The sequence below is a fragment of the Phaethon aethereus genome (genome assembly GCF_964289735.1).
Source record: "Phaethon aethereus genome assembly, chromosome: 3".
NCBI lineage: Eukaryota > Metazoa > Chordata > Aves > Phaethontiformes > Phaethontidae > Phaethon > Phaethon aethereus.
In genome coordinates, this window is record NC_138576.1 from 41,360,453 (window position 1) to 41,372,681 (window position 12,229).

General features: G+C 42.2%; 1 protein-coding gene across 1 annotated transcript; it reads left to right on the forward strand.

Annotated features, from left to right (window-relative positions):
- Positions 1-2,891: 2,891 nt before the first annotated feature.
- LOC309404131 (uncharacterized protein C6orf163 homolog) lies at positions 2,892-10,407 on the forward strand (the record flags this gene model as incomplete). Its single annotated transcript, XM_081998514.1, has 5 exons — positions 2,892-3,039; positions 5,516-5,610; positions 6,174-6,281; positions 8,414-8,616; positions 9,984-10,407. 5 exons carry the CDS (start codon positions 2,892-2,894, stop codon positions 10,405-10,407), a joined length of 978 nt encoding a protein of 325 aa, XP_081854640.1.
- Between the last annotated feature and the right edge of the window lie 1,822 nt (positions 10,408-12,229).

The following is a 12,229-nucleotide window of genomic DNA, read 5'->3' on the forward strand; positions in this document are numbered from 1 at the left end:
GAATTTGTAAAATACTAGCCAAAATAATCCTTGGATGCTAATATACTCTTTCTTAGAAATGGGAAAAAAAAAATCAGTAGCTAGATGGAGGAGAAAAAGTGAAACGAGTGCTTCTGCCAAGAGAAAGGCAGGAAGAACTCGGCCATTACCTCTACTGTTTGGCAGCAGACAGCAGATAGTGAATGTACCAGCACCAGCTTGCCAGTCAGTACGTATAACTCCAGGTTAGCCAGAGCTGGTGGGGTTTTCTTGACTAGTCAGCAGGACTGGTTTATTTAAGGTGCATTCAAAAATTAAATGTCACTATATTGCAAAGTACGTTATATAACATTAATTTATTATAGGCTGCTGAACTCAAAATAGGGAATGGAAAGTCTAAAATCAATGGGTTCTTACACACATGGAGAAAAGGACATCTCAACCTGAACAAGCCCAGTCTTGCCGCAGAGCCCCGCGCGCAGGTTGGAGGTGACCCTTGGCAGCATGCTGGCTGGTGCCGCTGTGAGTGCGGCTGGAGGGCAGGTGGGCGTTGTGGCATTTCCTTAGCATGTGAGGTGGTCCCCTGTGAGCCTTTACCTTGAGCAAACTGTACAGGTGGGTACTTTCCTGTTCCAGCACTGAGGCCTTCTGCAGTGAGCTCCTCCTGCTACTTTTGTGTGCCTGACATTTCCGAAGCGGTATCCCATTAACCAAACTGCAGAACACGTGGTGGGAGGGTACATACCAGGCGGTGCCCTTTTTCCACCATGGACCCTTATTAATATTCTAGTTGCATTTTTCTGTTCAACTCCTCGTACTTCCAGACCCATCAAGGGCTCCCAAGAAGCTGAGAGACCTCTTTGTTAACCCTTTTCTGGCCAAGGTGGCTTCTGTCAGGCCAAAGAAGAAGGAATATGCAGGGACATCTGCTTTGCCACTCTGGGAATTGCTTTGGGTTTTGTTACCGAAAGATTTTGTTATTGAAGACGAAAAAGGTGACTGACTGCCTTGAGAGACAGCAGTTGCGCTACGGGATTTTTCTGTTACCTCCCTCTAAATCCTTCACTTTGAACCTGTGGTTTTCCTCCTAGCTGTGTTTTGTAGTTATCTGTATCTTAAATTCAGCTGGGTCTTGGTTCGGCTACCTCCTTCTTGAGAAGGAAAGTGAGCTCTACTTTTGATGAATCTATTAAAAAAAAAAAGTTTTTACAGCCTTTAAAATCATGTTCCCCTCTGTAAGCCTAGCTGCCTCACAACAGCAAGGTCTTGGGCAAATCTGAAAGCTTGCAGGTGAGGAAACTACTTGGCTTTTGATTGGTGAAGGAATTTCCAGGTGAAGCCGTTAAATATTCAGAACTATCCCATGCTGTACATATCCTGTAGAATATGTTTTGTTTGATAGATGTGATGGATCTTTAGATTTAATCTATTCTTTTAAAAACGGTCACACAGGATTTTAGCTCTTTTCAGTTCATTAAAACGTAGGAGTCTTGTATGTTTGCATGAATTTAACTAAATTATTCCAAAACGAGTGCTACAGTAAGCATTTTAACCTGTTTTTCTGCAGGCGTTTAAAATACACACTTTGATCCTTATACTTGCAAATGATTTGAAGCGAGAAAGCCCAGTCTTTCATTTTCACATATTTGTGACTCATGCAGGATTTGGGTTGTCAAAATTTTGAAATACATTTTGTGAAGTGAATATGGATCTGGAAGTGACTGAGGGAAAAGGAGGAGTGGGGTGAAAGAGAAAGGTGTGGGACTGACCTGGGCAGGATCTAGGCAATGCGCATGCCAATGGCACTTCATAGAAAAGCTGTCTGAGATGGGGCCTCTTACCTGTTGGAGGGAGTAAGGTCCTATTAACCAGATTAATTTAGAACTGTCCAGGCTGAAGGAAAAGTGAGTATTTAGACTTGTCCTTACTATTAAGGAGCTTCTCCATATTTATTTGTGGCAGCTGCTGTACCGGTAACTCTCTTAATACTCCAAAAATTATATATAAAAAGGAGATAAATCGGTGCAAATACAGAGAAGAATGTAGTAAATTAATGGTGTTTTAGTATTGATACTGGCATTTGCTGGTTTAAGTATTTATATCATAAAATCTGTGTGTATAGGGATTCAAGGGAAGAAAACCCTACCCAAACAAAACTACATTGGTAGCAAAATTTGTTCACTCAGCTCTGAAAGCACTGCTCCCCTTTTGCATCTGGAGGATAAGCAAACAGCACCGATAAAATCCCTTCTGCTCCACTTTTCTCAATTTCATCTTCAACATAGCAATAATTATCTACAATGGATGATAGCTGGCTTGCCAGGAACTGTGAGTCAAAATGATTTCCCAGGCAGAGGCTCTTTCAGGTTTTTGCCAGTTCCTTATGGTCTGTGCTGGGGTTTTTACCAAGAACAGCAACAAAATGCTATGACTCAAATATCTGAAACAGCAGCTATTGTACTGCTCCTAGAATCTCCTTAGACTACATGGTTTGAGTAGGGATAGTTGACATTCAACAACAAAAAATTGCATTAAAAAGCCAAAGCTTGCTGTGACGCTGCTTAACTATTACCAGGGAAAGTTAGTTCTTTGTGAGCAAAGCCAGCCCTGCCTAGTGACAGTTGCTACGTGGGGAGCTGTGTTAAGGCTGGAAGGGGGTCACTCCATACAACCCTCCCTCATCATCTCCCTACAGCATGTTACTGAGTTGTCAGCATGTGTGAATCCTTATCTAAAGGCAAATGTTTCAGCTAACGCGGTAAAAAGTAATGGTCAATGATTTTTCTCTCTTCATTGGCTTGCATGTTTTCTGTAGCAACAGTAAGCATTTATGCCTGCAAGCAAGAAATGTATCAGGAATAGAGTTCTGACATTTTGGTAACTGCATTACAGAAAAATACTAGAATACCACAATGATAAGAAGTCCCGATCTGGACTCCTTTGTTTGTTGTGCTGTATGTTCGAAAATTATACCGCCACCACCTTCCAATGCCACTTTTGATCAGATTCGGGAGTATAAGCCTTTCAGAACACGGTATTACACTCATCGTGACATACTAGGTAAGTTTGTTTCTGAAATCTTTTCCTTGCAACCCGAGGTTTATGAAAACTCCAAGAGCTGTTGTATCCATCTGTTCTTGACAGTCAGGAGGCCATTCAGATCTTGGTTAAGAATGAACTGCACTTAACCTTCTGAATATTAATAAATCCTGCATATTCAGAGGGGGGACAGGGTCAACCGTCCTGTGGTGCATGGAGGCATTCAGATTTGGGCAAAATGAAGTGCAAAAGAGAATTTGCTGTAAAACCATTAGCAAATGTTTTGTAAGGCTCAAGCAGTTTGGGGAGAACTATGCTTGACTTAACATTTGCAACGATCATCCCCTCATCCTTCAACAGGACACAGTTGGGATGTTTTATCCCAAATCCTGCCACCTAATACCTGATTCTGGCTGCTGACCTTAGACTGAGGCTCTGTAGAGCCTCTTGAGGTTTGGTTTTTTCCTGGCAATGATGAAGGAAAGCATGTGGCAGCATTCACATGTTTGAGGATCTAGCAAGAATCTGAAGTATCTTTAGATGCTATGCCTAATTGTCATAGAGGTTTCTGATCAGCTGTGTAAAGCTTTGTAGAAATGTTGTGCAATTTAATTAATGTGTGTTGTGAAGAGGAGCATGCTTGGTTTCTGTTTTAAACAATATCAAGAGATTATCGGTGTACTGAGAGCCCTGGCAGCAGGGTGAGTGCTGTGTGTGTCTCAGAACACAAGGCTTCAGCCCTGCGTCGACACAACACAGTGTAAAGCACATCCAGAAGGCCATAGAAATTCTCTTTTAAAATTATTTTCTTTTTATGGCTTAATATAACGGACTAGGGAAAGTTATGCAGTCAGAGCACAACATACCTGTTGCTAAGACTTATGCACTGCTGGACTTCTATTTTGCTGATTTAAATCAGTTGACCCCTTTGTCCCATCCTGCAAATGTTTTCCATGCACATCGTGTTAGCTCCATGAGAGGACCCTGCCCACCCATGTGCAGTGGGGAAGAAGACTGGAGTGAAAGAGGGACACCTAATCCTCCAGTGGCTGTGTGAAAACTAGCTCTCCTGTGGCTCTATTCCTTTTTCATTTTCCTCATAACCCAGGAAAAGGTGACTTTTCAGCCCTGCCAGGCACAGAGAATGGGATCCAAAGCAATGCCCAGGCTTGGCACTGAGTAGGAAAGGTGAATGGGGAGGATCCTTATCGCTCCCTACAACTACCTGAAAGGGGGTTGTGGTGAGGTGGGTGTTGGTCTCTTCTCCCAAGTAACTAGTGATAGAATGAGAGGAAATGGCCTCAAGTTGCACCAGGGGAGCTTTAGATTGGATATTAGGAAAAATTTCTTCACCGAGAGGGTAGTCAAGCATTGGAACAGGCTGCCCAGGGAGGTGGTGGAGTCACCATCTCTGGAAGTGTTCAAAAAACGTGTGAATGTGGTGCTTCGGGACATGGTTTAGGGGGCATGGTGGTGTTGGGTTAACAGTTGGACTTGATGATCTTGAAGGTCTTTTCCAACCTTAATGGTTCTGTGTGATTCTGTGTGATCCGAAATCCCACTGTTATGGGGGGGAGTTTTGGGTTGCAGAAAGGCATCTTTATCCACCTCCTTCTGACATGGCTCCTCTTCTTCTAGGCAGTCCTTGGTGCTGAAGACCAATCTTTCAAATGACTTAGCAGGGCTACCTGTTTTCCTTCACAGCACGACCACAGGAAGAGATGGTGGTGCTAACATTTTACTTAGACCCCATCCACGTTGCTGAAAGGAGCAACCCTGGCCTAGGCTCTGTGAAGTGGTGCGGCCCACCTCCACGCTGCTTCGCTCCCCTTTTCTAGAAGGGATTAGCTGTGCTCCTGCAGCACTGGGCTGGGCCTTCCTTGGGCCTCGGACAGACACAGCAGCCCTAGAGGCAGAGGCATTGCTTTGTATGTGCATGCTCTCTTCCAAATACCTGAAATATTCTGCCGTATTCCCCTGAGAATATGCAATGTGTCCCTAAAGTCACATGAGAGCATCTGAGGGTATCTCGGGGCGAGAGACCTCGCTGAAAGCCTTGGAGAGCACAGGGAGCCACAGAGGGCCCTGTCTCACCCATGGTGTCTAAAGGGAGCAAAGCCGTTCCCCATGCTGCCGCAAGGTTTGGTCGCAGACAGAACTGGGTAAATCATTCCCAAGAAAGCTGAGGGCTGAACTATTGCTTGTGCTGTGTGGATGACCATTAAGACAAGGAGCCAGGAGGGACACCCGTGATGCTCTCTGGTTGTGCAGCCTTGCCTAGAAGGTGAGAGTTGGGTTCAGCACCTTCCTATTACATTTATGGAACGGCACAAGCAGTAATAATTGTGTTTTCCTGTCTGTGAACGGAGGGTGCGTGGGTTTTAGACTTTTGATTTTTTATTCAGCTGCAGAGCCAAGCAAAGGGGTCAGGAGAGAGGCACGGGTTTCTGCACTATGGTTGGTTGCTGTGCGTGAACCGCTTCTGTTGATTGTGCAGAGATTGGAGCAGGCATTCAAGAAGAACAACATAAAAAGAAGGAGGCAGAGATACAAGAGCGCATTGAAAAAATGAAAGCTGAACTTTGGTCTCAGGTAAATTAAATTACACTCCTGTCATTTAAATGATGGTGATTTTTGGAATAATCGCTACCCCGTAAAGACAGTTAATAAAGAAGTTTGAGGTCACTGCTGTAGAGCTGTCTTTAACTTCAGCTCGTCCTTTGTTCACAGATTTCTGTGTGCATGTATTTCTTCAGTTCCTGATCACAACAAAGCATACTTTAAATTAATAACAAATTTTACATCTGCTCTGAAAATGGCCTCTAAAGCACACAGAAGTTATCCGTTGTTAAAGCTCTTCCCCACAGTGCTATGTAAGATTCTGAAACTGCCCTTTATGATATATATATATCTATGTATACTGGTTACAGCTGTGGCAGCTTAGTGCTATTTTGTGGCCACATTTTAACAGGAATCACTGCAGTAAAATTGCTAAATGGGCCAAAATGTTATTTCACTACATGGTTTTTAATTTAACTTGTTCTGATTTCTTAAAAAGAAAATAACAGAACTATTGATTATGTAACTCTGCTTCACCTCAATAGGATGTTAACAGAATGTTACCAGCTGTGCTTAAATAACAACTTGTTTTAAAGGCTGAAAGGCACAAGGAAGATGCAGTGGATAAAGCTCTCAGAGAGGCAGCTGCTAACCACGGTGCATTTGTACAAGACCTTAAACAAAAACTCAGGAAGGAATTAAGGGTATGAACCGGTTTGCTTTCATTACCGTGGAAATAGCCAGCATGACAGAACCATGTTTTTGACAACCAAGAATGTCATTTTATGTTAAAAAAATGTTGGGTGTTTTTTTTTTTTTAATGCTTGCCGTAACCAGGACCTCCATTCATCTGAGATTTGAACTCTAGTTCCCAGAGAAGTACTTGGCCTGAAAGATGACTGGCTTTGTCTTTGAGCTAGATGAGATGTGAGCTTGAGCTAGCTGGATTTTTTAATTTGCTTTTGGCATGTTGCACTTTTTTTTTTTTTAAGTGAATTAAGTTTGTGGACTTTGTTGAAAATTCCCTGTCAGGCCTTGATTCAGCCAGCCACTGAACCTGATTAGGTGCGTTGCTTAAGGGCAATTAAATAAGGGCTTAACTAAATCTGTCCTGAAGTTTCATGTCCATCAAAGCTAGAAAGGTATTTAACTGATTTACTGAACCTGGACCGTAAGTGGAGTGGAGGAGAAGGAAAACTGCCAGCATATGTATATACCTAAATGAAGCACACTGTAGCTTTGTACTTTTTTATATGCTTAGCACATGCTTGATATGGCTGTTTGGATATCGGAGAAAAGACTTGGAGATACACAAAGAAAAAGGAAGGCAATTGCCTTCTGGATTTGAGCCTTCCTGCTTTCTGCACCGCTTCACAGGGCTTTTTGCCACCAGAGCATCCGAGCACTCCTCAGTCAGGCATTACGCACTTCATCCAACACCTGCTATCCTTAGTCTCGCAGCCTCCCACCAGCAAATGAAGGGCACATGGAGAATTGCTGGAGTGTTTTGCTTTGGAATTTTGTTTTATACATTTCTAAACAGCTATCTGTTTATACTGCAGGCAGTCGAAGCAATGTGCTTGGCATCTGAAGAGGAAAAGCAGGGAGGTTTACAGTGGTCATAAGTTTCCAGCGGAGTTCATTCCATTTGATGGATCTGTTTTCCAAGGGAGCTCTGTCTTTTGCAGTCATAGCATCTGCTGACAAAGTTGGAAATAGCTCAGTTCCTCGTGTTTAACCATTCCATTACTTGCCATAAGCCTATTATATATCTTTGTAGTCTTGAGTGCTGAGGATTTGAACACGTACTATTTGGCCTGATAACATTGGCTCCAGTGACTAAGGACTAGGGAGCAGACACAGAATTCTACAGCTGTAACAAAAGAAGAGGCAGATATAACCAAAGTAATTGCAAGAAGTTTTAGATCTGGTGGTTTGTGTTTCTTGAAGTTAATTTTAAGAGGTGTGTTAACAAGCTCACTAGCAGCTAGCTTAGAGAGGTAGTGGCAGAAAATTACTCAGCACCTGTCTAAGCAAACAGATGGTGGCAGCCAACAAAATGTATCACTGAATGAGTGACTGAAGTGGGTTTTTACATGTAGGACAGGTCAAAGACAACTGCTTTGAGCTGATAGCCTTACGAATGGCTTTTTGTGGCAGTGCTGATATGGCTGTTCCACCATCACTAATGGTCAAATGGTTTTAGTTGGGCTTCTTGTAGGCAGGTCCTATTATTTGTCACTCCACTTACCAGCAGCAGATGTACAACCAGTATCCACAAAAATACACAAAATACAAAGCTTGTACATGAGTGTGCAAGAGATTTACGGCAGACCTCATGTAACTCTACTCATCCTGTATTAGAAAACACACCAAGTGGTTTTTCTAACCAAGTTAAGTGGGTTGGATTCCTTTACTGGATGGTCAGGTGTGGCATAGCCTATAATGGCAACAGAGGTATATTGATATATATTGAGTTGTCTGGGATTCCAGATGTATGTATGTCCATCCAGACAACCTAAGATTAGTGTTGTCATGCCTTTTTGTATCAGCCTGAGCAATATCTCGCTGACAAGCATACGAAGGACCAGGCTGCTTCTCCATCATCACTCTAAAACCATGCCACCAGCCATGTTAGCTTGTGAAGGATCAGCGAACTTTTTGTGCCATGTGTAGAAAACACAGATGATGTGGAATGATGCTACAATAAGTCTCTGTAATTGCCCTGTAATACTTTCCTGAAGTCTGTTCTGCTGGGCTTTACTGGGGATTGTTTAAAGACAACTGAGCAATAAGCTGTTGTCACTACTTAAATCTACTTTTAACTTTGCTTAAGGAAGAGGTGAGGAAGGCAAAGGCAGAGATGCAGCAGTACATGGAGAATGAGCAGAAGAGAGAGGCTGAAGCTGCAGAGCAGCGCGTGGCTCACAGACTTCAGTGCGCTCTCATGGAGTGTGCCCGGGAGAAGATGCAAGCAGTGGCCGAAGCCAGGAAACAGGAGAGGGAGGCAGCCCTGAAGGAAGCAGCCAGGCAGCACAGGTGCTCTTAGTGTTTCCCCTGACTTGGTTGGCAAAGATGCTGTGCTAAAAAATATGACCGGAATTGCATTAATATTGTTCAGATGCGGGTCTTCTAGGACAAGGTTGATAGACCCTTTAGAAAAAAACATATTTGGAAATGTCAAGTGACCAGCAAGAGTTGCAGGCTCATTCTCTCTCGCTGGTGCCCCATGTAGAAATAAAACATATTTTGTCCCTAAAAGCAAATATCACAAAGCCAACCAAGGATCCAAAAGCTTTGCTTTTTATGGCTGATTTAGAGTCATCAGGAATAAAGATCTCAGCGGCCTATTGTGCCATTCATGACATCTACGCAAAACTGAAAAATGTGCTCTTATGGAGGTCTGCATGCACAGGAGATTCTACCCATAAATTAAGCGTTGTGAATTAAACAGCTTTAATGTCATAATAATAACACACCTCTCTCCCTTAAGAGTAGAATACATTCCATTTTTTGACAGCACAAACAACAAAATAACACTATGCTTTCACAATTAAAAGATCAGTTCGGGTGTGTTCCTTTGTAAGATTTTTTTTTTGTTTCTGAACAGAGTCACGCTTAAGTTTTGATCCATTATTTAATATCTTCATTTTTGCTACTAAAACATGCCCTTCCTGATGAAGATAAATCACATTCTGCATAAACTTAGCTGGTCTCGTTAGCTTACCAAGTTAGCAGAGCTCTGTGAAAATATCTTCAGCAAAGTGGAGGGAGCAATAACAGAGGGCAGAAACTGTTTTCTCTACATTGAAGTATTTGGCTCAGTAACCTTAATGGATGCGTGATGCACCATTGTTTACATGTCCCTGAGCCAGCTCTGGTGAATAACACCCATCATGTTTTGACTACATAATATAAATTACATGTTTTATTACTGACATGCTAGCACAAAGATGTTCTCAGCACCACTTAAAATTACAGATGAATCTGTATTCTGGAAATCGGTTCTTAGATATCACTTCAAGACAGCATTTTCACTTGAGGGCAGAATTGTTCAATGTCTATTTGAAAAGAAGTGTGTACTTAAGTGCTAGCTCAAAGAGAGACCTGAATAAAGAGTGAAATAGTAATCCTTCAGATTTTTCATTTGGAAGCAAGCATCATTAAATTATTGCTGGATGTGGCACATGCAGAAATACAATCTTCTGCAGCTGCCTTTCTCTGTGTCATCAGGGGCCTTCTTTTGCCCTATTTTGTTTCAGAGGTCCTGCATCAAGTTCTGATTTCATGTATATTTATAGTTGAACAAGGGAGGCTTTGCAACAACCTGAATAGACTTAAATTGGTTTTTAAATAATTTTTAACAACAGGCGTTCCCTACAAATATCTTCTTCTTTTTTAAATAGAAAGCATTTAGAGCAACTCAAAGAAGAAAGTACATTAGCTGAGGAACTGTATCATAAGACTGTAGAGCAACTGAACAAAGAAAAATGTCATGAGATTAATATTGCCCTGAGTATCAAACAGAAAGAGAATCAGCTTGAGACTCAAAAACAGCTCAAAGAAGCAGAGGCGCTACATCTTGATGAGCTGGAAAAAGTGATGGTTATGCTGAAAGCAGCAGAAGAACAGGTAAAGACTCTCGAGAAAAAACTGGAAATGATGACAGATTGGAAGGACAGCCTGGAAACTGAAATACAAGCAACAAGACAAGCTTTTCAAAAATATGTTGATGCCACATTTCCTAACCTGTCCCCTGGACAAGCAGATTTTATTCTGCCATTCAGAGAAGCATTTAAGCAGAAGGACACCCCAGAAGAAGCACAGTGACAAGCAGTAAAAGAGAACTAGTATTAGAAGTGTGAAATTCACAGCCATGGGTAAACAGAACTACAAATAGATGATGCTGAAAAATAAATTCATCTCTGTTCACTGAATTATATGAGTGTGGCTAGAACGATACAGAGAAAAATAACTGCCACTATATTAAATAATGAAATGAAGAGCCATGCTTAGAAATTATGCATTAATTTTTGTTTTACAAATGCTAGGGCAAGAGGTTGGAACATGTAGCACTTGAGGACCTTCTCACCGAGCCCTTCTTGAGAAGGAAAAAATCTGAAAATCTGATCAGAAAATCTGTCATTTAGTTAAGCATCAGCACTTGGCCTGTGAGAGCTGTTCGCTCTGCTCCTAAATACTTGGGTAGGGAGCAAGACACACAAGCTTTGAACACCTGCAGTTTGGGCTCTGAGATTTACAGGGCAGTTATTCTATGTAACAGGGTGTATATCTTTGCAGAGTACTTGCAAGTGAGTGGTTATACGATCTGAAAACTCACCTGGCTTGAGAGACAGCTTTTGGGCAAAAAGTGTGTGCCAGCAGGCAGGCAAAATAACTTTCCTGTGAGAGGACTCAAGTTTATCTGTTCACATGTGCTTGAAGCCTGTGTAGCTTTAGGCCAGCCTCAGTACATTGACTGGGTCTGAGAATCAGCCTGCCTAAATGTCTGGTTTGACTTCACTGTGTAACAAGGCTTCTCACAGCGTTCCCTTAGTATTCACTAAAGATTTGTGCCAATCATCTCATTTGTTACCTGTTAATCTGAAAACACTGTATAGCATCTTGAGTGTGAGCTGAGGAATGTAAAGGAGCTGGTCTTTACTGTAGGTGATAGAAAGTATAATACGGTGGAGGAAACTCTCTGCAGGTCATCTTGTTTAAGGGAATTTTTAAGAGAGCAATCTGTGCAGCTTTCTTTTCCTCATGCTCAAAAACAACTTCAGAAAACAAAAAAGCAGAATAATCTCACAAATATCCATCACTCTACCAAACCAAGAAGTGAAGACAAGTGAAGTCACTGGTTTCTCATGGAACAGTTTAATTCATATAAAATACTTTGAACAGATATTTGGCACACTCTGGCACTATTTCTGACCTAAATGCCCGTAAAACCTTACCTCACCAAACTGTGGAAGCTCTTTCTGTAGAGAGCTGATGTTCCCCTTTCATTTCCCCTCTTACACTTCCAATGAGAAGCCAAACTTCATGTTCACAGTAGTCTAATCAAATGCAGAAACTGCACAAAGCCCAAGATAAAACTTGTGTTTACATCTTAAAAGTTCTTCAGGAGTGTGAAATACACCATAAGCTCCATAAACAATTTTTAAAAGAAAACATTTACATGTACATAACAGTCTTTTGAAACTACACAAGTAAAATACTGGAACTAAAGTACTAGCAGCTGCATCATGAAATACCTAAAGCTGATGAATGCTCTCTGTTGGGTTACATAATTAAAGGCTCACCTCAGCACACACTGGGGAGCCCAGAGGCACAGCAGCAGTTGGGGTAACCCCAACAACCCAGTCAGAGGAACCTAGCCTCCACTCCAGCCCCTCCTGGGACATCCTAGGAGGGCATCAGCCCCACGGACTGGGAGTGAGACCCATCACCGTGAGTCAACGGGAGAGGCTTTCTGGAACACCTTGCAGACTGAGGGTGGATACAGCCTGGAGGTACAGGACTCCTCATGGGATGCAGGAAAGAGCATCCTGGGATTGTACGGGGATTGTAGAAAGGCTTTTTATGGGACATTTAGGGAAAGAACCAAATGTGGGGAAAGGGGGATCGAGGTGGTTTGGGAGAGAAA